This window comes from Alexandromys fortis, unplaced genomic scaffold (assembly GCF_014885135.2).
Source record: "Alexandromys fortis isolate MF-2015 unplaced genomic scaffold, M_Fortis_MF-2015_v1.1 scaffold_182, whole genome shotgun sequence".
Taxonomy (NCBI): Eukaryota; Metazoa; Chordata; class Mammalia; order Rodentia; family Cricetidae; genus Alexandromys; species Alexandromys fortis.
In genome coordinates, this window is record NW_026068068.1 from 411,480 (window position 1) to 436,668 (window position 25,189).

The window sequence follows — 25,189 nt, forward strand, 5'->3', positions numbered from 1 at the left end:
GGAGTCAGGGAGGTATATGGTTGCCCTACAGGAAAAGTTGTAGTGATGAGGCAAGCAGCCCTGCTTTTCGTCTTGCCCAGCTCCTGCCTGGTTAGCATTACACCCAAAATAACAACACACAAATTGTATTCTTTTAAACACTGCTTGGCCCATTAGCTCTAGCCTCTTACTGGCTAACTCTCACATCTTGATTAACCCATTTCTATTAATGTGTGTAGCACCACGAACTGGTGGCTTACCGGGAAAGATTCAGCATTTCTGACCTGGTGGCTGGCTCCATTGCATCTGCCTCACTGCCTTCTTTCCTCCCAGCATTCTGTTCTGTTTGCTCCGCCTACCTAATTTTATGTCCTATCAATGGTCCAAGGCAGTTTCTTTATTAACCAATGAAAGTAACACATAAATAGAAGACCCACCTACATTATTTCTCCTTTTTCTGTTTAAACAAAAAAGAAAGGCTTTAACTTTAACATAGTAAAATTACATATAATAAAACAGTTATCAAGCAAGAATTACAGTTACAATATTTGTATCTACTTTATCTTTTATCATAACTAAGAAAAACTATAACTATCTATTTATTCTTCAACTCCATCAAAGACTCCGGAAGGATATTATACTATGTAAGTAAACAAGAAATAATCAACTTCTAAACTCTAGAAATGACAGAGAGATCTCACTGCCTGGAAAGTCACCCAAAGTTCCTCTGTACTATTAGGGCATCCATTTTCAGCCTACAGGCCCATAGTATCCAGCAGACATTTCCATGAAGCAAAAAATTTCAAAGACAGTTCAGTCACTATCTGCTGTGTCCTGCAGAATGTCTCTCAGACTCCTTCATGAATCAGGAACCCCGAAAGACCATCTCACCTTTAGGTAAGCAGTCCTCTCTTTCTCTGTGTCCAGTTTATGCAACAGTCCAGGCAAGAGCAGTTTCTTGCCCAAATGGCTAACCAACTCCATAAGAAGCCTCTTCGATGCCCATCTTTCTCTTGAAGTAGATTGGTGCTGTCAGGAGCAGACGTGTCTCATTGTCATGAAAAGCCCTAAGTTATTAAAACATTAAATGCCATATTCTGTAGTCTTTGAAGGATATTAAGAACACATATCCATCTGAAATGCACATCTAGAAAATCTAGCTAACATGACTACAAACTTGACTATTATAGAGATTATCTATTAACCTATATTATATATATATATATATCATAATATCTTAATCAAGATCAGAAATACATATACATATAACAAAATTGACCTTGAATTTGTATCAATAAAGCAAGATCCATACAAATGCAAAATACTCATATCTATATCATATCCCCATTTAAATGTAAACAAACATTTATAAACAATATTTGGGAATATGGGCATAGTTATTTCTCTCCAAACTTCTTCCTACTGTATAAGGGCACTGTTAATCAGGTATTTCATGGTGTATCCTATGTGCTTGGCTCATCTCAGTCATCAGTTGGACAAAGTAACTTTTTGAGGGTGTTCATGGTGTCCATTCAGAAGGCCTCTTGGTCCATGAAACCATATTTGCCTAGAGGCAATCCACAGGTTCTCATCTTCTGTGAAAACAAAGCCCTATCCAAACTAATCAAAAGGCAGAGAGAGAACATCCAAAAAAAATCAGAAATGAAAAGGGGGACATAACAACAGACACTGAGGAAATTCAGAGAATCATTAGGTCTTACTACAAAACCCCGTGCTCCACAAAATTGGAAAATGTAAAAGAAATGGACAATTTTTTAGATAGATGACACCTACCAAAATTAAATTAAGGCCAGGAGAGTTTATAAGCCATGAGGAAATAGAAGCTGTCATCAAAAACCTCCCAACCAAAAAAAGACCTGGACTGGATGGTTTTAGTGCAGAATTGTGCCAGAACTTTCAAGAAGAGCTAATACCTATACTCCTCAATGTGTTCCACATAATAGAAACAGAAGGGTCATTGCCAAACTCTTTTTATGAAGCTATGGTTACCCTGATACCAGAACCGCACAAAGACTCAACCAAGAAAGATAATTACAGATCAATCTTATTCATGAACATTGATGCAAAAGTTATCAATAAAATACTGGCAAACCGAATTCAAGAACACATCAAAAAATCATCCATTATGATCAAACAGGCTTCATCCCAGAGATGCAGGGCTGGTTCCAACATATGAAAATCTATCAATGTAATCCATCATATAAATAAACTGAAAGAAAAAAACATATGATCATTTCATTAGATGCTGAAAAAGCATTTGATAAAATTCAACACACCTTCATGATAAAGGTATTGGAGAGATTAGGGATACAAGGATCATATCTAAATATAATAAAAGCAATATACAGTAAGCTAACAGCTAACATCAAATTAAATGGAGATTCAATTTTGTCTATCAAATTAATGTTATCCTTTTTAATAGTATTAATTTTTCAGGCACCTTTTGATTTTTGATGGCATTAATCCTGTCAACTGGCTGTTCATTCATTATTAGTCTGTAAAGATTGTATCATTCCTAAAAGTGCCATATTCTTTCTTAATGACAGAATATGAAGAAGAAAACTGCATCCCAATACCCAATAAATTGAAGTATTTCCTATAACCATATAAGCCTCACATAAACAATCCATACTATTAGCAAAAAAGTTACTAAAAGTTGCAATATTAATGTATTCTGCAATATTGATATATTAATTACCTGTTATGTGATCCAGTAAACTGTAATCTTTATTGTCCTGCAGATGTCATGGTTACAGAGTTGCGAGCAGAAGCAATGCAACTGGTGGCGACAGGAATGGTTCTGGGCCGCATTAGTTTCTGAGCCGCTTTAGTTTTCTGCATTGGTACTGGTTAAATACTGAGAAATATGCTTTGCTTGACAAATTAAAAGCAATTAAATCAATTCCATACATGGAGCAAGAAAACCAGAACTCATGGGCAGGGAGCAGAAATGGGAAGCTGTAGAAGTCGCCACACAGCAAGGAACCTCACAGCAAGGAACGGCTCCAGGGAATGCAGCAGTTGTACGTGTGCTTGGGAAATTTCCAAGTTGCCACACGTAGTAAACTCTGCTGTGGTGGGGATTCTAAAAAAAAAAAAAAAAAAAAAAAAAAAAAAAGCCAAGGCAAGCTGGGTGGGGAGACTGTCTGGTCCGTGGACCCCGTGGACCGGCTTGGCCATTAGGCCGTCCATGTGGGCGCCAAACGTGGAAGGACGCTTAAGAAATCCCACACTAGCTCATCACAGAGAAATAGATGGTTATTTATTTAGTGGTAAACTCACAAATCAGAATCCTCCGCTTGAACGGAGAACAGAAACCGAATCCGGCAACCGGAAAGAGAGCAGACACGCACTCTACAAGTGTTTATAGGAGAACTAAGGCCCTCCTCATCAAAGGCCAAGAAATTCTTTTTTCAAAGAGGACTTCCACCAAGACTTGGTGAGGATCCTTTTTATTTTCTGAGGAGACCTTGGCCAGATCTCCTTTTAGGGAGTGGTTTATTCTTTCCAAAATAACCTGGCCTTGGGGATTATAGGGAATCCCTGTTGTGGGTCTGATTTTCCAGCTCTGTAAGAAGTCCTTAAAGGTTTGAGAGGCATATCCTGGACCACTGTCAGTTTTTATCGCCCGGGGTTCCCTCATAACCTACATGGCTGTCTTTAGTACCTTAATAGCTTGTGTGGCCTGCTCCCCTGTTTGGGCCAAAGCACACACAAAAGATGAATGGGTGCCAATAATTACACATATATGTTTAAGCATGCCAAAGGGGGAATAATGGGTGACATCTGTCTGGCAAAGTGCACTGGCACCCATCCCCTCTGGGGTTTATGCCTGCCTTATTCAGAGTTCCCAATGGGGCCAATCGCCACATGTAGCGCAAGTTCTAGTTAAATGTCTGCAGCTGGGCAAGGGTAAACAGGTAAAAGCTTCCCCGCTTGGGAAGGGGCATCATTCATGATGGACCCCAGGAGGGGCATGTGAGGAGGGGCAGCAAAGAGGAAGCAGCCATAAGACACAGTTGTGCAGCAGGAACTACATCTTGGCCCACACGCTTGGCTCCAGGGTCAAGCTAGTGAAAGTAGTCGCAGTGTGAGGAAAACGCTCTAATCCTGAAAGGGAAAGGGGATTCAACCATGAATTAAGAGACCAACGACCACCCTAACGACTCTTAACTGGTGGTCACATAGCCAGATTAGTTGAGAAGAGAGACTAGGAGAGGCAGTCCACCATTCCACAACTAGGAAGAGTAGTTGGGAGTCCCCATAAAGCAAGAGAGCCTTCAGACAGTCCCCGAGAGTGGCCGCAGTTGCAAGATGTCAGTTGCTCTCAGGCCATGAGGGAGTCAGCACGTGAGCTTGAAGACAAGGACCAAGGAAGAAAGGGAAAGTAGTGTTTGTGGTGAGGGACTTCTATGGTTTGTTAGGCCATGGCTCTGTGCTCACACAGTGTCTCTGAGTAAAAAGGACTAGTCAGAGGGCCCTTTATTGGTTCTACCTCCTGGGTGGTCAGTCCTTATATGGAGGTTGTAATGGTTTAAGTAAAATGCTGCAGGTCCCGTGGGTCCTGAGACCACAGCAGGCCATGAGGGCAGCTGGCTCCCAGGAAGGAAGATGTGTGGTTATTTCGGGTATAAGCTATCCGGGCAGCCGGGACAAACAAGCGGGCCCTCTCCTCCAACACATACAGGCTCAGTCTGAGTGCTGTGGATGTAGAGAAATTCAGTAACATAAACATTTTTTCCTCCTAGAGATAAAAGTTCTCGTATTTGAAGTACTATGAGATAAATCAGCCTCCAATGAACTGATTCATTCTGGACACTCGGTTTTATTGTTTGTGGTCCTCATGATATCAGATACCAGAAGACAATAGAGGAAAGACAGGCATCATGGTGGAAGCTAGGCATTACAGAGATTGTGTTTGATATTCACTGGACTGGATAGGTCTGTCTCACAAAAGAGTTAAGAGAGAAGTTAACTGAGGAGGAACCCAAGACTGGTGGCTTGGCTAGATTCTGTGGTATAGTCTTTGTGAGCCAAGAGGCTCAGGATGATTGAGACTATCATGTAAATAAGGTTTTTAAGTTGCTAAAGCACTTAGGAAGGAGCAAAAAATTGAAAAACGAGCCAGTGATAGGTTTTTTTAAAGACAGTCTCAAGGATCCAAGCCGCAGAGAACTAACTTTGTAGCCAAGGTTGACTTTGAGCTTCTAGTTCCCCTGCTGTGATTAAAGGCGTGCCCCATCACTTCCAACTTATTTGATGCTATGGAGTGGTGCCAGGATTTCACTGATTCTAGGCAAATACTCTACCAACTGAGCTGCATCTCCAGCACTCTGTGTCAAGCCAGAGTTCCCACGGGAGACAATGATAAAGATCCAAATTCAGTGTTTGTGTGTCTCAGGAGGCTTTAAATATGGAGCAGCAGTTCTCTGATGGCATAAACGGGAGAGCAGTGCAGGTGAAAAAAGATGAAGTTGTCCTAGTGGTAGGAAAGCATTTTCCCCACACGAATATACCGTGTGCATTTCTTTCAAGGAAATATAGTGGTGGTGAAGATTATCATCTAGTACCTCTCAGAAGCCTGTGGCTGTAGCACTGTGAAGGCTGTCAGACTTGGAGTGTGGGGGGCAGGCTTCCGCTCCTCAACACTATGTTCCTTCCAGTACCTTTCTAGAAAGGTCAGGGATATAAGGGGATTACAACCTGGAAGAGGAACGAACAGGACTTATTCTTGAGGTCACATTTGAACCTCACCACTTAGATCTTTCGCCTCTCCCTGTTCTGCTCAACTGAGAAGTGGGTGGCCACATCCAGGAGACTCAGTCTTCCTCACTTCTGTTTCTTTCCCACAGTCCAGCACTTCCATCCTGAGGGGTTCACAGAGCATAGCTCAGCTCTCAGGTCAGCAAGGGAACCGCAGAGGGTGTTGAGTCCAGTTAAAGGGCCCGCCTGAAGCTTTCAGTTCTGCTTTTCCTTAATTCTTGTACTCTGAAGGTCTGTTATCTGTATGAAATTTACTCTCACAAATAGTATAGCACTAAACCACCAAAGGGAAAGAAATGTTTCTATGATCACTTCCTAATTAGCCACAAGTTTTCAGCCTTTCTCAGAATCAATGACTCATCACTGGCAGGGTCTTGTTCATTCCTGGGCTCTCTTAAAGGGCAAGAACTCTTCATAGCCACCCGGCACTGGAAGGTTTTGTCCAGCATGGCTTTAAAACCTCACTTTGAATAGGACTCTATTGGTTCCTCGCTAGTTTTAAGATAAGTTCTTTGTATGTGTCCAAGGCTGGCTTGGAGCTAGCTAGCATCCTGCCTCAGCTTCCTGAGTGATGGGATTACAGGCTTATGCTACTACACGTGCTTCCAAATTTTGTATGACAGAAAATATTTCTGAGAGTATTTTTTAAGGAACCGATATGATAGCATTGGTGTTCTTTGGAGAGGGCTGCTGTGAGTCCTGAGTCAGACTGCAGAGCCGTCGTGTGCTTCCCACTGTTTGAATCTGAGTCAGGTAATGGTCTAACCTATGCAACTCCAAAAGAAATAAATTCTTAGGCTGTGCACTTCATAGTTGGTCCAGTATTAAAGATATTGTCATGGTCAAAGGCATTATTTTAGTCAATTTTAACTATTCTAGTCTGTTTTATAGTTATTTGCGATGAGGTCCAATTTTAACTCTGCCCTTTTTCTTTAGCCACACTGTAAGGTTTTAAGAACAGAGGTGACTTCAGACAATCTTATAGAAGACTGGTCTACAACCTGGAGTGTGTTAGGGCTTGAGTTGTGTCTGTAGGGGAGAGAATGACCCAGCGTCTGTCTTCTAGAATCTAGTGGGGGAGGGGAGAGGGCAAATATCTCACAGGTTGTTCCAACCTTTTAGATAAAACACCCCTTCGTCCTCCTCGGTCATCTATTTCCTTCTCTCTCTGTCCTAGTACTCCTCTCTTTCCTTCCTCTGCCCCTGTTCTCTTCTTCCTCTCTCTCCCCTCGTCTGCTTCACTATCTTTTGCCAGGAAGCGGGCAAGAAACAGCAAGTAACGTCAGCACTCTAACGGACGTGTGTGTGTGTGTGTGTGTGTGTGTGCGCGCGCGTGTGTGTGTGTGTGTGTGTGCGTGCGTGCGCGTGCGTGCGTGCGTGCGCGGGACAAAGGCGGAGCATGGTCTTGCGCGTGCGCGTCCTAGGGCGCGAAGAGACTCCGGGTGCGGCTCAAGTCTTGCCAGGAGGCGGTGCTTGGCCAGCGGGGGCGGAGCCTGGTCGCCGCCGGGATAGCGTCCGTTCTCGTGAGAGCGGCAAGTGGTGACGGGGAGGGGGGCGGGCGCGTCAGGGCGGCGCGCGGGTGCGTTTGAATCTGGTCCGAGCGCGGGAAACGATGGGTCCCTGGTGAGGTGAGCACTGCGCGGTGAGTTGACTGGGTTGTCTGGCGGCGGGCGGCCGCGGCTGGGCGACGCGACGAGTCCGGGTCTCTAGTCCGCGGCCGCCATCGGTCTCGAACGCTTGTGGAGTGGGAGAGGTGCTGCGGGAGGGCCGAGCAGGACCCGGGCAGACTACGAAGGACCCTAGACCAGGACAGGGGCTCACCAGGGAGGAGCTCAGCCTTGAACCCGGGCTGACTAGGACCGGGGTGCGGACGAGGGAGGACCCCGGAAGGAGACCTGGGTATGACTAGAGAGATCTCTCAGAAAAAGACTCGAGGCTGACTAGAGAGAACTCCAGAGAGGACCTCAGACCAGGACCTGACGCTCACAGCGGACGACTGGACTTGTACTTGGTATGACATAGGGGGCACCTCAAAACTACACCTAGGGCTGATCTAGGAAGGGTCTTGGCTCTGAACTAATAAGAGACAAAAAATGGCGTAGCATTTTTTAAGTCTAGCAGCCGTAGACATTATTTGGCAGACTAAGTTGCCAAATACACTTGTGTAAACAAGAACAGTAACCAGAATTAGGAAACTGGTCCTCAGCCTTTCTCCATTTTATTCATCAGAAAAAAAGTTATGGTTCACAGTTCAGTCATTTGAATCGTGTAACGAAGTGGCAGTATTTAGATTTACTGTTGTGAGGAGTTGTCAAACTGAGGCTATTTTCTCCTTTTATTCACTTTAAAATAGGAATACATTGTCACTGTGATTCACTGTCTCCATAATTACTGCTAGTAATTTTCCATATTCCTGTATTTGTAAAGCATAGGAGATTTTTAAATTTAATAAGAATTTTAAGGTCCTATTGCAAATATGTTCTATCCCTTGCTGTAACTACTGTTAAGTTTATATGATATGTTTTGGGCAGGTGTTTTCCTGGGAGATCTCATGCAGGAAGGAGAATGAGCAAGGTCCCTTGAGCTCTCATTATCCTGTAGGGGTGAAGAGGAGGCTGCTGAAGCAAGGCTCGAATGTACCCTCTAACAAGTTCCCAGGTGACCTCAGTGCTGTTGTTGTGGTTCTCATTCTCACTTGAAAAACAAGACAGGATTTGTTGGTTGGGATCTTCTCAGAGGAACAGCACTTTAGGAGTCTGAAGAATTCAGCTGTGGGGCTCAGCTTGAACCTGTTGCACAAGTCAGGTCTTCCCAAGCCAGCATTTAAAAGAGAAGATTTCCGAGGCAGTTTAGATTTCTTGTTCTTTATCACAATGTAATGATATAGATATTTTGTTGATGACATCGTCAGTAAATATTTTTTCAGATTATTATAAGTTTGTGTCAGAATGTTGTTAGAGATCATCTTATATAGATGTATACACATTTCTCAATCTTGAATGTTCATATCAAATTAACTCTTATGGGAAAATTTGCACGTTTAAGTTCTGGTCTGATTGTATTTCCTACCAGGGTTGTAAAACGGGCTCCCTTAGAGACAGTTTCATCTGTCATGGAAAAACGGGAGACATTTGTCCAAGCGGTTTCAAAGGAACTGGTTGAGGAGTTTCTGCAGTTCGTTCAACTTGATGTAAGTTGTGTTTTATTTTTACTGTCATTTTGACTCTGGAAATTAACATTCTAAGATCATGTTCCTAAGTGAAATACAGTTCTCCCATTGAGTTCTTGTGTGGGGAGGTGAGTGTTTATTTTTAGAAAGATAAGTAAATTCTTTAGAATTAAATGGACCCACTTTTGGGCTGAGGTAAAAAGTAGAATATAAAGAGGAATTAGCTAAAGAGCTCATTGAATTGAGCCCCTGAGAACTGGAGAAGGCAGATTGTGTTTTAACCTGAAGAGGGTCAGCAGGGCCAGAGTGCAGCCATAGATGCAGAGGAAAAGGCAGCAGAGATGGGAAGCTGTATATTGCTTTTCTGTTGCTGTGGTAGAGCTCCATGACCCAAACCAACATATAAACGAGCTCACTTTTAGTTTATGGTTCCAGAGGGTAAGAGTCCATCATGGTGGGGGGGGAGTACCAGCAGGAGCAGGGAGCTGAGAGCTTACAGCCACAACTGCAAGCTTGTCCAAGCAAACTAGAAGTGGGTCAGGATATGTAATCTCAAAGTCTGACCTTAGTGATATATTACCTCCATCAAAGCTGTATCACTTAAACCTTCCCAAACAGTGCCACCGACTGGGGACCAAATGTTCAAATACCCATGCCTATGGGGGACACCTTTCGTCCAGATGACTGCAGAAACCCTCTTTGCAATTTTAGGAAGTTCAGAGTTTGTTCACTATGCGGAGAGTAGCCAGCATGTAGACAGGAGAGGAACCATAGAGTAGAGGGGAAACTAGGAAAGAAGACAATAAGAAGAGGGAAGAAAGATTCCCTTATGGAAATGCTCGTCTGCCTGCTTGTGCAGAGCAGGTTGAGGGACCAAGCCAGGTAGCTGGAGACAGTAGTGCTGCTTAACACTGGTGCTGGATTTGCGGTGGAAGCGGGAAGCCTTAACTGCAGACATAACAGCACAATTTGAATATAATGGTGTGTGGTACAGGTACAGTGAGGGGACCAGAGTGCTAGTTGGGCCTTTGTGCTAGGAGCCCTGAGCCAATTTGCTTGACCTATCTTAATTAAGATTATATAGTGACAATTAAAATGCACAGAATTAGAGAAGAACCTAATAGTGGATTTATTCCTGGCAACATTTATGAAATTGTTTTTCTTCATAAGACGAATGATCTTATAACATGTTCTTATACGACGGCATAAACTCACAGGACATACCATAGTGGTTTTAGGACCAAGATATAATTTATAATTGTGTATATGTCTGTTGTAGTAGAAGTGTGTCTGCTTTGTGTTAGAAGTGTAATTCATGCATAATTAATGCCCAGAAGGCTATGGTTGTAAGTTGTATGTCATAGTTGAACTAAAATTACAATGATCTGAGCTGATGGTGAAGTAAGTTAATGATACTAAAAGGCAAGTGGAGAGTGGGAGATGAGTCAGGTTATAAAGTGCTTGCCATATAAGCATGAGATCTGAGTTTGGATTCTAGGACCTGTGTAAAAGGCCAGGTCCCATGTGGCGTGCTATAGTCCCTGCATTGGGAGGTGGAGGCAGGAGGATTCCCTAGAGCTTGATAGGGAGCATTCTATGCAGTCAGTGAGCTCTTCTGGTCTTGACACAAGTGCACAGATGTACACACACAAGGGTATACTAGTGACCTACTGAGGATGTGTGCTTCTGAAGTCCCTTCATTCTAGCAGCCTGCTAATGCGAAGTCTCAGCGGTGTTGCTTGGCAGCTAGCAGATATCTTAGTGAAATATTTATTAGTGTTTTTTAGTTTATACTTAATAACTTAATGTGACCAATCACCACAAAACTTGTAAAACTAAATAAATTTATGTTATTTTATGTTAGAATTGTGCCTTGCCTGGTCTCATCAACTTGAGTGTTATGAAATGTCATTTTCTGTAATGGCAATTTCAGTAGTTTAACCTGATAGGACCTAAGGGAAAGATGTATCAGTTTGAGGCCTGTTGGTGGGGTCTCGCCCTCTGAGTGAGTTGCTGTTTTCTGATATGTGCATTACTCACAAGCACTGTTGGTGCATAGTAGCAGTTATAGCACTCAGAACACTGAGGCAGAAGGACCATTCATTGAAGCTTGTTAGGCTACATAGTGGGTTCAAGGACAGCCTGAGTTGTCTCAAATAGCCCACAGAGATTATTGGGGAAAACAGAACTGGAAGCACAATCCTAAAATATTTTGCCTATGATACACTAAAGACAGGAATCTAATAGAACATAGTTGCACACAGTAAGTCTCTGAGAAACACAAATGCTGTAGTAAGGATGATGCTTTCCTTGAGAAAGATTAGGAGTTGATAGAAGTAAGTGGCCAGCTTTCACAGTCGCTACCATTCATGTGTGGGAAGGGAAAACACCAAGAGAGCAGACAAGAGAAGAAGCAGACAAACCAGCCTCAGACATGTGGAGTATTAGTACGTAGAGTGCAGTGCAGTGGGTGTAGGGAGGGATGAAGCTAATGATTACACTTTTAAGAAAGTATCTTTGTTTTAGAAAATGCACCCCGATATGTGGGGTTGGAGTCACATGCCTACAACTGTGTTAAATGGTTCTGAAACAATGATTCTAGGATAAAGATACAGCAATTGGTAACCACTAACTACATCTAGAATTCTTGTGTATACTTGAGTGTATCCGTTTAACATGGGGTACACATGTGGAGGCCACACGGGGTCTCAGGTCTTGAGATGTCTTCCATCTCTTGTTTGAGACGATCTCATTAGCTAACCCAAGAGTTTCCAGAGATCCTCTCATCTCTTGTCGTAGAGTCAGGCTGCCACGTTCAGCCTTTTAGATGAGTTCATGGCATCCAAACTTGGGTCTCCCCAGCCCTGTACTTTTTTTGAAAGTTTTATTTAAACTTGCAATTCATTATGGTATTTTTCACATTAACTTTTAATTTTCCTCTCCACTTTTCCCTCTGCTCTCTTCCCATATGCTCCCACCCTCAGTGTCTGCCTTTCTGCTTGCAGTTCACATGTGTATTTTTGTGGTGCTCTCTCTTACCCCCAGTACCACTTTCTGCCCTTTCATGGTCTTTTATGGAGTTTAGCAGCCTATACCCACTTTCACACCCACTTATATACATAACACATATAAGCATTAAAATTAAAATCTGCATATGAGAAAGAGCAGACAATTTGTGATGAGTCTGGGTCACCTTCATTTACACAGTATTCTGTAGATCTATCAATTTTCCTTCAAACTTCATTTTTCTGTACAACTGAATAAAATTCCACTGTACATAACTGCATTAAGAACCTCAAGATGACACTTTAACAATTATTTTCAGTACCTATTTATGTTGTGTCAATTGTTGAAACATAAGTAGGTGAGCTATAGTCACTTTTCCTGCTCCAGGATCCAGCTCAGCATCAGGCTGTGCCTGTAGCTGTCACATCTCTTAAATGCTCTTTAACCCAGAATTCTAGACAATATCTCTGCCTTCCTGTACTTGTCACAGTACTGAAGGTTTGAAGGTGTTGGTGGCTCTTTTTTATTCTTTTTTCTATTAGCCAGTCCAGCCAGATCTAGTGTCTCCTCTTCAGTAGGAGCCACTTAGCAGTGTCAACCTCTCAGGACAGCCCTGTTATATGGGGGTCATTGGGTGAGTAAGTGGGTGTTCAGTAGTAGCTTCCTGCTTTCCCGTTGTAACCATGGGCAACCTGAGGAAACCCATAACTGTAGATGACCTGTTCCTTGGCACACTTCTGTTGGTTTTTGTATCTGTGAATACTTTTTTCCATAGTCTGTTACTATGGTGACCATAAATTTGTCATTTGTGAACTCTGTATTTCTTTAGTACTTATTCATTGGTGCTCTGTAGCATGCCTGTGTTATTAATGAATGATCTGTTATTAACTTGCCATATAGCCTCACTGATGCTGGTTTAATTCTCTAGGCTATATTATTACTGTACTTGAACTTGGGCTGTCTCAGAGCAGCTGCTGGAAAGGCCTTTTATTGGGTTTTGCACTTTGTTGACAGTGCTTGTTCTTACTGTGTCAGAGTGACCTGGCAGTCTGGCCAGGTGAGAATAGAAGTCAGAGGTGCTAGGGACTCAGTGGCTCAGGCAGAGACTGCTGTGTAGGGCTGAGGAGCAGATGATGTGGACAAAGACATGGAAGAAGGGAATCTGAGCCTTTGTTTGTTGCTGTTCCTGTTGCCATCGTTACCTCCATCATACTTCTATACTTGACAACTGAGGTGGGGTGTTGACATTTTAATTGATTTTAGGGGTTTTTAAGTGGGTGGTGAAATTTTAAACTTTAAAGCTCTAAGGAAGAAGAGGCAGAGGAGAGATTTGATGCTTTCTGTTTGGTAATCCTGTTCTTTTTCCCCATTTGAAAAGGATTTGAAAACTAACCAAATGCTTAAACATGTAACTAATTTAATACTTAAACTTTTCTATTAATACAAGTATGAAAAGAGTACAACTAATTTTCATATTTTGTATTTTTTTAAATTTATTTTACAGAAAGATTCTTCTGAACCTTTCAGTTTAAGTGAATTACTAGACGAATTATCAAGGAAACAGAAAGAGGAATTATGGCAAAGGCTGAAGGACTTACTGACAGAAACGTTGTTAGAAAGCCCGGTGGATGGGTGGCAGACAGTGGAAGACCAGGGTGAAGATGGAATGGAATCAGAGCCCAGTCCTAAGATGGTACTTGTCTTTTAGAAATAAAAACGTTCCTCCTTACTGTCTGTTAAGAAAAGATTGTTTATTTGAATTATTGATCTTTGTTTGTAGTCCTGGCCAGCCTGGAACTCGCACCTTACTCAGCTGGCCTTGAACTCAGAGATGACCTGCTTCAGCCTCCTCAGTGCTGGGATTAAAGGCTTGCAGTCATCGTGCCAGATTTGAATAATTGAACTTTCAAGTTAAGAAATAAATGTGTTATATGCCAGTTCTGTTCATTGTAATTTTACATGCTGACCAGCCCTGTTATTGCTGTGCTGCTACACAGTGTTATGATTCTTTTAGGACTCTTGACTTACATTTAATTTTAATCTGATTTTTACAATAAGCTAGAGGTGGTTTCATTTTAGAAATTTATTAGCTATTCAATTTTTTTTAAGTTGGGTGTTTCTTATTTTATCTCACTTGTGTTTTATTTATAGAAAAAGAGCGTAGAAATAATACATGCAATTACATCTGTAATTCTCGCTTCTGTATCTGTAATAAATGAACATGAGAACTATGGGGCCCTCCTGGAGTGTGCTGTTATATTAAATGGTAAGTGGCATGTTCAGTAGCGGGCACTCACATGACATCTTTTAAGAAGTCACCTGTTTTCACGAGCGTGTGGCAATCTGAAACAGAACTTTAAAGGCATGCCTTGGCACTCACGTTCTCTTTTCTTAGGACCCCCAGAGGAATTGAGTTAGCTCTGCTGATGAGGGCTCTGAGTTGCTGACTGCGGTCATTTGCGGGGTCTTCAGGACTCCTAGAACTAATAATAACTAGTGCTCTTGAAGGGCACATCTGACTGCTGATTTCTCAGTTTGTGCTCTTGCGTCAGAGCCTGGGAGTCTGTCTTTGAATGTTTCCTAGAGGATGACCATGGTCTCTGGAGTCATCGGTGATTCTCATAGCTCTTGTTAACTTTTAACTGCCTGTATACCTGTGATTATTAAATGGGTACACTAGTTTGATTTAATGAAAAACCTGGTTATAAAATATTTACATAAAATTATTTTATAAACATAACAGCAGTTTTAAGAATTTCAAAGAACTATTTTTTGAGTACTTTGCTCACTTGAGTATAGTTTCCTGGGACAGATTTTCCTATCAAATTCTCAGTCTCAGTGTCACGGTTATCTTTATATTTTTAGGATGCTGCTTTAGTCTGATTTCTTGAAATTAGTAGTTTCTTTTTCTTTTTATATTAAATTTTTTTGTTTGTTTTTTGTTTTTGTTTTTTCCCAGATAGGGTTTCTCTATGCAACAGCCCTGACTGTCCTGGAACTGGCTTTGTAGGCCAGGTTGGCCTTAAACTCACAGAGAGTCTGCGGGACTCTGCCTTCTGAGCGCTGGGATTAAAAGTCCTGGGCCACCACCTCAGGCTTTTAGTATGTTTGTTTGTTTGTTTATTTATTTTTGGATTTTCGAGACAGGGTTTCTCTGTAGCTTTTTGGTTCCTGTCCTGGAACTAGCTCTTCTGGACCAGGCTGGCCTCGTCCGCCTGCCTCTGCCTCCCTAGTGCTGGGATTAAAGGCGTGTGCCACCACTGCCCGGCTTGTATGTTTTTAATCTAAATAGAATTATATTGTTTTCCCCCTGCTTTTTCTCCCTAGAGCCCTCTGACCATCTTTCCAAGTTGATAGTATCCTTTTCTCTGATTATCTTGTTACCCCAGTCAGTATAAACATTAGTTTTCAAGTACTCTGTGAATTTTAGTACCAGCTTATTGATAGTCCCCAGACAGCTGGTAAAATGAATACTATCATTGTAGTTGCTTCCGGACTTCCAGCTACTTTAGGAGCTTTATATTTGTATGATGGTATTTAGCTTTTGTGGGTAATTATGGACATATTTCTAGCAATATAATTATTGAGCCTTTCTGTTTTTAAAATCAGTATTTTCTTTATTGATTGTATTTGCTTTGATTGTTTTCTGCCTTTGAGCTCAAACCTGAGGCCAGTACACTGAGATTGTGGTGAACTGGTGGTCAGAACCTATGTTCATGGTGGTGGTGTTGTAACGACATCAAGATGAACCTTTTTTGTGTTAACAGATTTGGCTGTCTCTCTATAGATCAGGCTGGCCTTGAACTCACAGAGATCCCCCTTGCTTCTGCCTTTCAAGTGCTGGGATTAAAGGTGTGTGCCACCACTGCCCAGTTTGTACCCTTTTTTTTTTTTTATAACACTTGTAAGTCTTTTTTAAAACTAAGTATTGGAATCCAATCCATAAATATTAATTATCTGGCAAATTAAACTAGTGTTTGTGTAGCAAGGCCTTGGGCCAGGTCATAATACTCTGCACTTTTGAGTCTGAATTGGTATAATTTGCTTAATAACAGAAAATCTTTGTGCTGTGTTTTAGGTATTTTATATGCACTACCCGAATCTGAACAAAAACTCCAGAACTCTATTCAGGATCTGTGTGTCAAATGGTGGGAAAAGGGCCTGCCTGCCAAGGAGGACATGGGGAAGACTGCGTTTGTCATGCTGCTGAGGAGAAGTCTGGAGACTAAGACGGTGTGTTTGCTTCCTTCAGGAGACACTCAGTGAGGGGTGGGTCTGTAGCTTCCCAGTTTAGGAGTGTTTCTTAAAAGGATGTATAGAAACTGGGCGGTGGTGGCGCACACCTTTAATCCCAGCACTCAGGAGGCAGAGGCAGGTGGATCTCTGTGAGTTCAAGGCCAGCCTGGTCTAGAAGAGCTAGTTCCCGGACAGGAACCAAAAAAGCTACGGAGAAACCTTGTCTCGAAAATTTAAAAAAAAAAAAAAAGATGTATAGAGGTCGTATCTGAAAATTTTTTCAGGTTGTCACTATGTCCTACTTTTTTATGATCTTATAATCTTCATTATTTATGATATAAAATATATATTTAGCTTGAAATAGAACTTTACTGTTCATAAAAGAAAGAAAGACCGAGACACTGCTGCATTGCTCCCTCCTGTCCTCCTCAGGGGGCAGACGTGTGTCGGCTGTGGCGCATCCATCAGGCCTTGTACTGCTTTGGTTATGATTTGGAGGAAAACAGAGACATTAAAGACATGCTGCTCGAGTGCTTCATAAACGTTAATTACATCAAGAAGGAAGAGGTAAGCTGGTTTTTTTTCTTTTTGGCTTGTTGGTGGGCTGTTAATGGATTGTTTTCTCAAGTTCACGTGGCTGCCGCTTATACTGTGCTGTTTTGTGGAAAAGCCAGCATAGCCATTAAGAGCTGCGTGCTAAACTGGACATGGTGGCGCACGTGGGGAGCAGAGACAGACAGGCAGATCTCTGAGACATCAAGACTAAGCCTGGTCTACAAAACAAGTTCCAGATCAGCCAGGACTGCTGTACAGAGAAATCCTGTCTTGAAAGCATCCCACCCCCAAAATAGAACTCCACACCAGTTTAACTGGATGGCCCTGATGGGGCACATGCTTCCCTGACCCTGGCTTATTTCTGTCATTAAATTGGATGAAAATAGGTGGGTTGTAGAGAACTGGAGGAACCACAGTTACATTTTAAATTAAGGTGAGTATTTTACACACACATATTGTATAATATATAGTATTATATACATATAATATATGAACATTTCATGGTGAAAAGATGGTTACTCCTTGGAGACTGTCATGGGGCCAGACTTTGTGCACAGGCGTATGTACACATATGTAAGTGTGAGAAAGCCCATCCCTGTGGTTGAGATCTACTACTCTCTTTTCTACTTCCACAGAGTTTCTGTTAACTGTGATAAAATACCATGTCCAAAAGCAACTCAAGGAGGAAAGGACTTATTTCATCTTAAAACTCTTCTAGGCAGGGCAGAAACTCAAAGCAGGAATCTAGAGGCAGGAACTAAAGCAGAGACCAGGCCGAATTCTGTTTACTGGATTTCTTCCCATGGTTTGCTCAGCCTGTGGTCATTTTTGTTGTTGTTTTTATTCTTTGAGACAGGGTTTCTAAACTCTTTTGTAGCCCTGACTATCCTGGCCTTAAGCATAGGTTATTGTTATTTTAATATTGTGCTTGAAATGTCTTCTTTCTTTTTTAATCTCACTGTGTGGCTCTGGATGGCCTGGAACCCTCTATGTAGACCAAGCTAGCCTCAGACTCATAGAGATCCTCCTGCTTCTGGCTCCTAAGTGCTGGGATTAAAGTTTATACCATCAAGCCCCCTCAACCTGCCTGCTTGCTTTCTTTTCTTTTCTTTTCTTTTCTTTTCTTTTCTTTTCTTTTCTTTTCTTTTCTTTTCTTTCCTTTCCTTTCCTTTCCTTTCCTTTCCTTTCCTTTCCTTTTCTCTTCTTTTCTTTTCTTTTTCTTTCTTTTCTTTTCTTTTTTTTTTTCTTTTTTTTCCCCGAGACAGGGTTTCTCTGTCTCATGAGTGCCTGGCTGTCCTGGCAATCACTTTGTAGATTAGGCTAGCCTTGAACTCAGAGTCCATCCAGCTGCCTCTGCCTCCACTGCCTGCTTTCTTAAACCATTCAGGGCCACATGTCTATGAGTAGCACCACCCACAATGGCCTGGTCCCTCTCACATCATTCATTATTCAAGAAAATACCCATGTCTTATGAATACATTTTCTTGATCGAGGTTCCCTCCTCTCAGATGACTCTAGCTTGTATCAAGTTGACCAAACAGTACCCAGTATGAAGGTGGAGAGAGTGTGTGTATGCTGTGAATTGAACCCAGAGCCTCATGCATGCTAGGTAAGTGCTCTACTGCTGAGCCTCCCCCAGCCCCATAATTACGTTTAATTGGCAAATACACAAAAATTGCCATCACACAGTAGTCTTCATTTCTTTTTCTACCATTCAAGAAATCTATTGAGGGGCTTCTGGCCTCTTGTACTGCCCATTGTGGGCCAATCCCGTAAGTGAACTGAGCAAGTTCAATTCAAATGGCCAATTCTAGTTGAGATGTGCTTTCAGTGTAAATTGTACATGTACTAGAGAACGTAGCATGAAAAAAAAAGAATGTGTCTTAACAATTTTTTTTTATATTTAGTATATATTTACTGTAAATGGTATTTTGTAAGTATGCCTTCATATGAAATATTCTTGGAGCTGGGGCTATAACTAAGTGGTAGAGATCTTGACTAGCATACATGAGGCCCTAGATTCAATTTCCATTCTTGCCAGTTTTTTTTTTTAAATGTAAATAAACATAATCTTACATTATTGTGGTTTCTGGGGAATAGTTCTATTATGTGAGGTCACTATGCAATGGTTATTGAGTTTGGACTATACCCTTGCTGGGGTGCAGGGTGTTTGGGTTGCGTGTGTCCTAAAGTAACAGTTTCTGCAGCCATTTCTCCTGGAGCAGTAGAGAAGGTTTCTTCAGGGTTTTAACCCTGAGTAGAAAGTCTGGTCCCATGGAAGTCTCCAGTCACTAGCCTATAGGGCTTATGTGATTAGCACTAATTTCTTTGGCTTCACCAGGAAAGTCTGTCTCTAACAGCAGGTGCCCTGTCAGACTTCGGGTGTGTCTTGAGTGAAGTGGCAGCAGCACAGGACTGTACAGGATGTGTGTGGTAACATCGCTGTTGGGAAGATGACAAGCATTAGGGTTGCACTTTCATCTCCAGGATTGTTTGGAAGTTGGTGAGAATAAAGAAGTTTAACGTGGGGTCAAACAAAGATTTCAGGCATTCTTTGGTTTTACAGTATAAACTACCCATCATAATGAGATGGAAAGTTTTATGAACTCATGTGAAGGTCGGTGTAGCTGTGTATCTGAGGTCCTTGAAGACAGGTGCTCAGTCATGCAGCTGCTGCTCTTCCGATGGGGGAATGTCTGTGACCCATGGGTCTCTGCCGTTAGCCGTGCCACCTGTAGCACTTCCCACTTCAACCCCTGTGCATGCCACGTGATAATGACATGGGCTTCTATCAGTAGCTGGCTTTGGATGGACTAAACAATATATGCTATTAAAAGAGTTTCATTTAGTTGCAGCTTTGTTATTTGAGATGATGTCTATGTTGCCAGGCTGACCTTGATCTTGTCATATTTTGTCTCAGCCTCCCATGTAGGCAGGATTACAAGTATGTGCCACCATACCCAGTTTATCCTCTTTTTCATCTACAGGGAAGAAGATTTCTTAGTTTTCTTTTCAGTTGGAATATAGACTTTATTAAAATGATCCATGAGACCATTAAAAATCAATTGTCTGGATTACAAAAGTAAGTACTACAGGTTTAGTTCTGACTTTGAGTCTCTTGACTTATTTTAAAAGGTGTGTGTGTGTGTGTGTGTGTGTGTGTGTGTATTATAAGGCTTTGCTGTGTAGCCCAGTCTGACCTCTCAATACACAGTATTCTTATTGCTCAGCTTCCTATTTGTAGCCGTTTATAAACCACCCTGTTTACATTAAAATATTAGAAGCTTTAGAAGTTATATCTCATGATATACTACTGTATTTTTAGATAGTTGTTTTCCTCTAGTAAATTATTTTTCAGTAGTGAGATTTTAACTTGTAGTTTTTTTAGTTCCCCTCTTTTCTTTCACCACAATGGTGTGCTTGCTGCCCATGTTGATCTCCAGTCCCTGGGCTACCTCCGTCTCTGGAGTAGCTGGAACAGAAAGCAGTGCTGGTTCTTTGGTCAGTTAGAGCTTTGTCTTATTCACAGCAAAGTTCATTTTGTTAGTATTCAGGGGGCATTTTGAATATAGAGTACACCACCTAATTGGGTGTGGGCTGACCGGTGTGGTTGCTGTGAGGAGCCCTGCGGTGTAAATAAGAAAAGCCTACCACTTCCTATACTCAGCAGTCAGAACTGCCAAGCAGCTGTGTGCATTACTTAGGTACTTTGTTGACTCTGTTCATTTTAAAAAGTCATTTCCTACATCTGAGGTAGGCTTCAGTTTCTAAATTCCTTAGTGTCAGGTAGCTATAAGCTCTGAGTTGGGATTTAATTCTAGTCTTAGTATGAAACTCTTGCTGTATTCTAGATTGCTTTCTCGTCTTTGTGAAATATTTATGCTTAGGTGATTCTAAAGCTGAATCTATTGCAGCTCTTTCTGTATGTAAAGAATTAGTATTTCTAATGGATTACTTATTTATCTTATCTTTTGGGTATGGGTGTGGGTGTGAGAGTTACTTCTCTCTTCCCACCAACTGGCATCTGGACTTGGCAGCAAGTACCTTTACCAGCTCTGCTACCTTTGAAGTTTTTGACTTTAGAATTTAATTCTGAGCCTGTGCTGTCATTGCATCCCAGGCAGTGGTAGCATTCTCACTGCAGCCTTGGCTCGGAAGGAGTCTGTACCCCAGCTTCCTTTCCCAGTCTTGCTGTCATCCCTCTTTCCACTTCAGGCAGGTGACACTGCAGAAGATTTGCTGAGCCATAGCCTGTATTTGTTTCCTCTTCCTAAGGCAGGAGAGTAACTGAAGTGTGCTATATGGTAACAGTATAACTATTTAAACATGTATTAACATTTTTTAATAGGTCCTTGATGGTACACATTGCAGAAATTTACTTCAGAGCTTGGAAAAAGGCTTCAGGGAAAATATTGAAGGTATTTTCATTTTATTTAATATCTGCTATAGTTTAGTTACTCAAGTATCTATGGGTGGTCTATTTAAAACTTGTGCCTAGTCCATCTGAAAATCAAGCTGATTAGTGATTTTGATAGAAATGTGATAGGCTGACACAGGCATAGCCCCAGCTGTCACCTTACTGGGATGTGCAGTTTCAGTGAAGTCCAGGGGCTTGTGTTCCTTATTCTGTTGTCTCTGGGTCTAGACTCTCCACTTACCTCTGGTTATTAGGCTATTGGAGTGTCGCAGTCAAAGGGACATGTGTTGCAAGTTGGGTGTACTGGGCTAAACAACATGTAATATTAAAATAATTTAATTTACGCCTTTAATCCCAGCACTCGGGAGGCAGAGGCAGGCAGATCTCTGTGAGTTCGAGACCAGCCTGGTCTACAAGAGCTAGTTCCAGGACAGGCTCCAAAACCACAGAGAAACCCTGTCTCGAAAAACAAAAACAAAAAAACCAAAAGAAAAAAAAATAATTTAACTTGTTTCTTTTTTTCTGTGTTTTTCTGGCTACTTGAAAGTGTGAAGCTGCCTTTATGTTTGGATTCCGTTTTCATGGATGGTGCTGTTGAGGACCCCCGGGTGCCTCTTTCACTTATGTTACTTTAAGGAGTTTGTGACATATACTTTCAACCCTACTGTATATGTTAGGAAAATGGAGCTTTCCATTTCTCAGTCCGTCGGTGTCTGTTACCCCATTGTCTGTTTTCTCATTCTGTGTTCTCAAAACTTACTCTTAATCCAAAAGTATTGTTGGTGAGCAGACATCCCTCCTGACCTATTCTCAGGATCTGAAAGTTGCCGTTGTGATTTTGCTTGTTGCTCTCCTCTTTATGTCTGTGCCATCGATGTGTTGGAGGTACCTGTAGAAGGGATGCCATATTCTGAGAGTTCCAGTTTGTCTTCATGGCATGTGTAACTTCTGGGACATGTGGCATAGCTTCTGTCTCATCATTTGTCAGATAGCCTGTTATCCCACATTCACAGACTCACCAAGATGATACTGATAGTAATGCCTGTGTCCTTCCCTAATGCCACAGAGTCCTTGTGCTCTGGAGTGTGGGGTAACACAGTCCTCTGGGTCTGCCTTTTCCTTTGTCTTACCCTGAGGCTCATTAGCATTGTGGGCTATCAAGGAGCTTCTCACACACTTCTTCTCCAGTACTTGTCAGAGAGTCTCAAATCTCATTTTGGTCTCTGGAGTTCCACTGCATTTCTAGAGAGGTTCTTGAAACAGGTTCAAGCTTGTGATGTTCATCCAGGTCAGTATGACTGTTCTGAGGTCTCTGTCTGGCCTATGTACACTCCTTTTTCCTAGTCTCTGTACTTTGTTGAGAGCTGTCTTCTAATGATTGTGGGAAGCTTGCCTTGCTACATTGCTCAGACACTGGTCCATTAGATCCAGTAGAAGCAACTAAGTGTACTCTACTGAAGGAATACAGAGAGGCATGGACATATATAGTAACAGCTCTGACACAATAGTGTAGGCTTTCTCTCCTGAAGGAGAGGATCCCACGGTTGCCTGCCAGTGTGCACTGCCTGTGGGATGTATGCTTGTCATTGCTCTTATTGTTTCAGACCATTGAAAATGCCTGCATCCAGGACTTCATGTTCCATGGCATCCACCTTCCAAGGAGATCTCCAGTGCACTCCAAAGTGCGAGAGGTGAGTGGGGTACCTCTGACCCACCAGCTGTGAGTGAATTGTTATTAAGATCCAATTTCAACCTTCCTATTTGTTTTGGTTAAATTTAAAAATTCATAATTTCACCCCACCAGTCGAAGGAGTTTCTCAGAAATCTGATATTTGGTATCTTGGTTTCTGCTGCCAACTCTGTGATGAGGAAAGAAAGGGTACGCTGTCATTAAGCCAGCTGGGCCTGTGTGCTTTAAGAGTAACTTTGTGGCAAGTGAATTGTATTTTCTCTTTTAAACTGCTCAAAGCCTTCTGTGAAGTGAGAGCATCATCCATTCCAAAACATGATGATATTGTACTCAAAAAAAGAAAACTATACTACCAATGAGACTTATAAAAATAAACAGATGTGGTACTGTCTGTAATTCCATTGACTAGGAGGATCATGACTTGGAAACTAGCCTGAGAAGTGTAATATGAGACATTTTCAAAAATTTAAAAAGAATGAAGCTCACCATTAGAAAACCATGATCATGCTGTTGTTCACTGAAGGTTTTCACGAATAGATTTTCTGAAGGAATGGATTCCAGTAGTAAAGCAAAATTGATTTTTGCTAGATTCAACAGCCTGTGCGGTCTGACTATCGAAGAAGAAGAAGGAGATGGTCTTTTTCTGATTATAATCATAAGTTTTGGGAGGAACGTAGTATCTCAGTTAAGCTTGTGCTAAAAAGAGTGTTGTGTAGAAGCCTGTTCAGTATGCAGTCTTAAGGTAGCTGGTGCCTATCCCTGGTGGGCATCAGAGCCAATAGCTGGTAAATGAGTATTTGAGTCGAGAAATCAGGCAAAGTCCTGTTCATGCGCCCCTTTTCCATTTTACACTTAAAATTAGAGCTCCATGGAGGTTATGTGGCTGTTGATAGCCTAGTAAGAATTTAATTTTTGGTGGAGTGGTGGTGGTACACACCTTTAACCTGAGCACTTGAGAGGCAGAGGCAAGCAGATCTCCGTGAGTTTGAAGCTAACCTGGTCTACAAAGTGAGTTCCAGGATGCCTAAGGCTACACAGAAATCCTGTCTTGAAAAACTTAAAAAAAAAAAAAAAAGGAATTTAATTTTTATATTTATTTGTTTTTTGAGATGAGGTCTTGTTGAGTTATCCTGAATGGCCTAGAGATGGTGGGCTCTGGTTTCTTCTGTCTGTCTCTCAATTAGTGGGACAACTACCATGTATCACTGTAGACATTAGAACCTAGATGGTATTACAATTCAGGGCCGTTGATTATTACTTTTGCCATGATTTTTTTTCTACTTGTAATTTGTCTTGTCTCTGTTGTAGGCCTTGCCAGAGAATATTGCAAGTGTTACAATGGTGGGATGGGCAGAATAACCTTTCCTTCTTATTCTGGAGATTTTTGTTTATTTTGAAGTAGACTCTTGTAGCCCAGGCTGATGACTTCAAACTCACCATTCTCTCTAAGCCACCTGAGGGTACAGCACCGCAGCTGACTGCTGAGGGTACAACACTGCAGCTGACTCAAATGCTTTATAAAGAACTCCATAGCTTCTGCTTTGTCTCTCGTTCTTTCCCTTTAGGTGCTGAGTTACTTTCACCAACAGAAAGTCCGTCAGGGAGTGGAAGAGATGCTGTATAGGTTATATAAGCCCATCCTGTGGAGAGGACTAAAGGTAATGTGTAGTGTTTCCCAGTGTGACATGTGCTTCAAATTGAGCCTGTGCTAATTCAGAAACCTACTAAGGCAGTGAAAATAAGACAGGAGAAGGTGCTTTATGCATTGCAGAATGAAATTTCTTATGTTTTTGCACTGTTTCCCATCTTAGCCACCTGGGCTCAAGTGATCCTCCTGCCTCAGCCCCATGTAGGTGTGTATCACCATTCCTGGCTCTCAGTTTTTAACCTTTATGAAGAGCATTTCTTTGACCCACTTAACTACAAAGGTGGATCAGGTCAGTACTGAGTAAATGGGTGCCTGGGGTGTGCACAGACATCAGTGAGTCTGGCTAGGTAGCAGCTGTGCCACCTGCCGTATGCTCTCATGCCTGAGATGAGGGCAGCAGCAAAGACATTCTGTGAGTGTTTTCTTGAGCACCCTGTTTTACACAAACAGAAGTCTGGTGCGACTAGAAGGCAGTAACCGTCTCTTAAGGATACAGGCACTCTTTTATTTTTTTTTCTTTTACTTAGGCTAAAAATTGCAAAGTTTAATTAATGCAACGAGAAGCTGATCTTTAATATCTGTTGGCATTGAACTGAGAGCTTGGCTTAATTTAAGGATGACTTTTCAAAGTTTGGCCATTTACTTTAGTGATGCCAAGAGTAGAGCCCAGGGCTCCATACATATTAAGTGTGTACTTTTCCACTA

At 41.8% G+C, this 25,189-nt stretch overlaps 1 protein-coding gene across 3 annotated transcripts in view; it reads left to right on the top strand.

The window, feature by feature from the left end:
* Positions 1-7,255: 7,255 nt before the first annotated feature.
* Ncapg2 (non-SMC condensin II complex subunit G2) overlaps positions 7,256-25,189 on the top strand; it is a 54,189-nt gene continuing 36,255 nt past the window's right edge. The window contains exons 1-11 of one of the 3 annotated variants that reach the window (XM_050120863.1): positions 7,256-7,391; positions 8,295-8,421; positions 8,836-8,953; positions 13,443-13,631; positions 14,090-14,204; positions 16,017-16,171; positions 16,607-16,741; positions 19,717-19,811; positions 21,078-21,147; positions 22,751-22,837; positions 24,402-24,494. In XM_050120863.1, coding sequence (XP_049976820.1) covers positions 8,876-8,953; positions 13,443-13,631; positions 14,090-14,204; positions 16,017-16,171; positions 16,607-16,741; positions 19,717-19,811; positions 21,078-21,147; positions 22,751-22,837; positions 24,402-24,494 — 1,017 coding nt within the window. In that variant the 5' untranslated portion in view covers positions 7,256-7,391; positions 8,295-8,421; positions 8,836-8,875. Of the gene's footprint in view, positions 7,406-7,490; positions 7,775-8,294; positions 8,422-8,835; positions 8,954-13,442; positions 13,632-14,089; positions 14,205-16,016; positions 16,172-16,606; positions 16,742-19,716; positions 19,812-21,077; positions 21,148-22,750; positions 22,838-24,401; positions 24,495-25,189 lie in introns of those variants that run through there. The other 2 variants (XM_050120862.1, XM_050120864.1) reach the window with 2 other exon arrangements.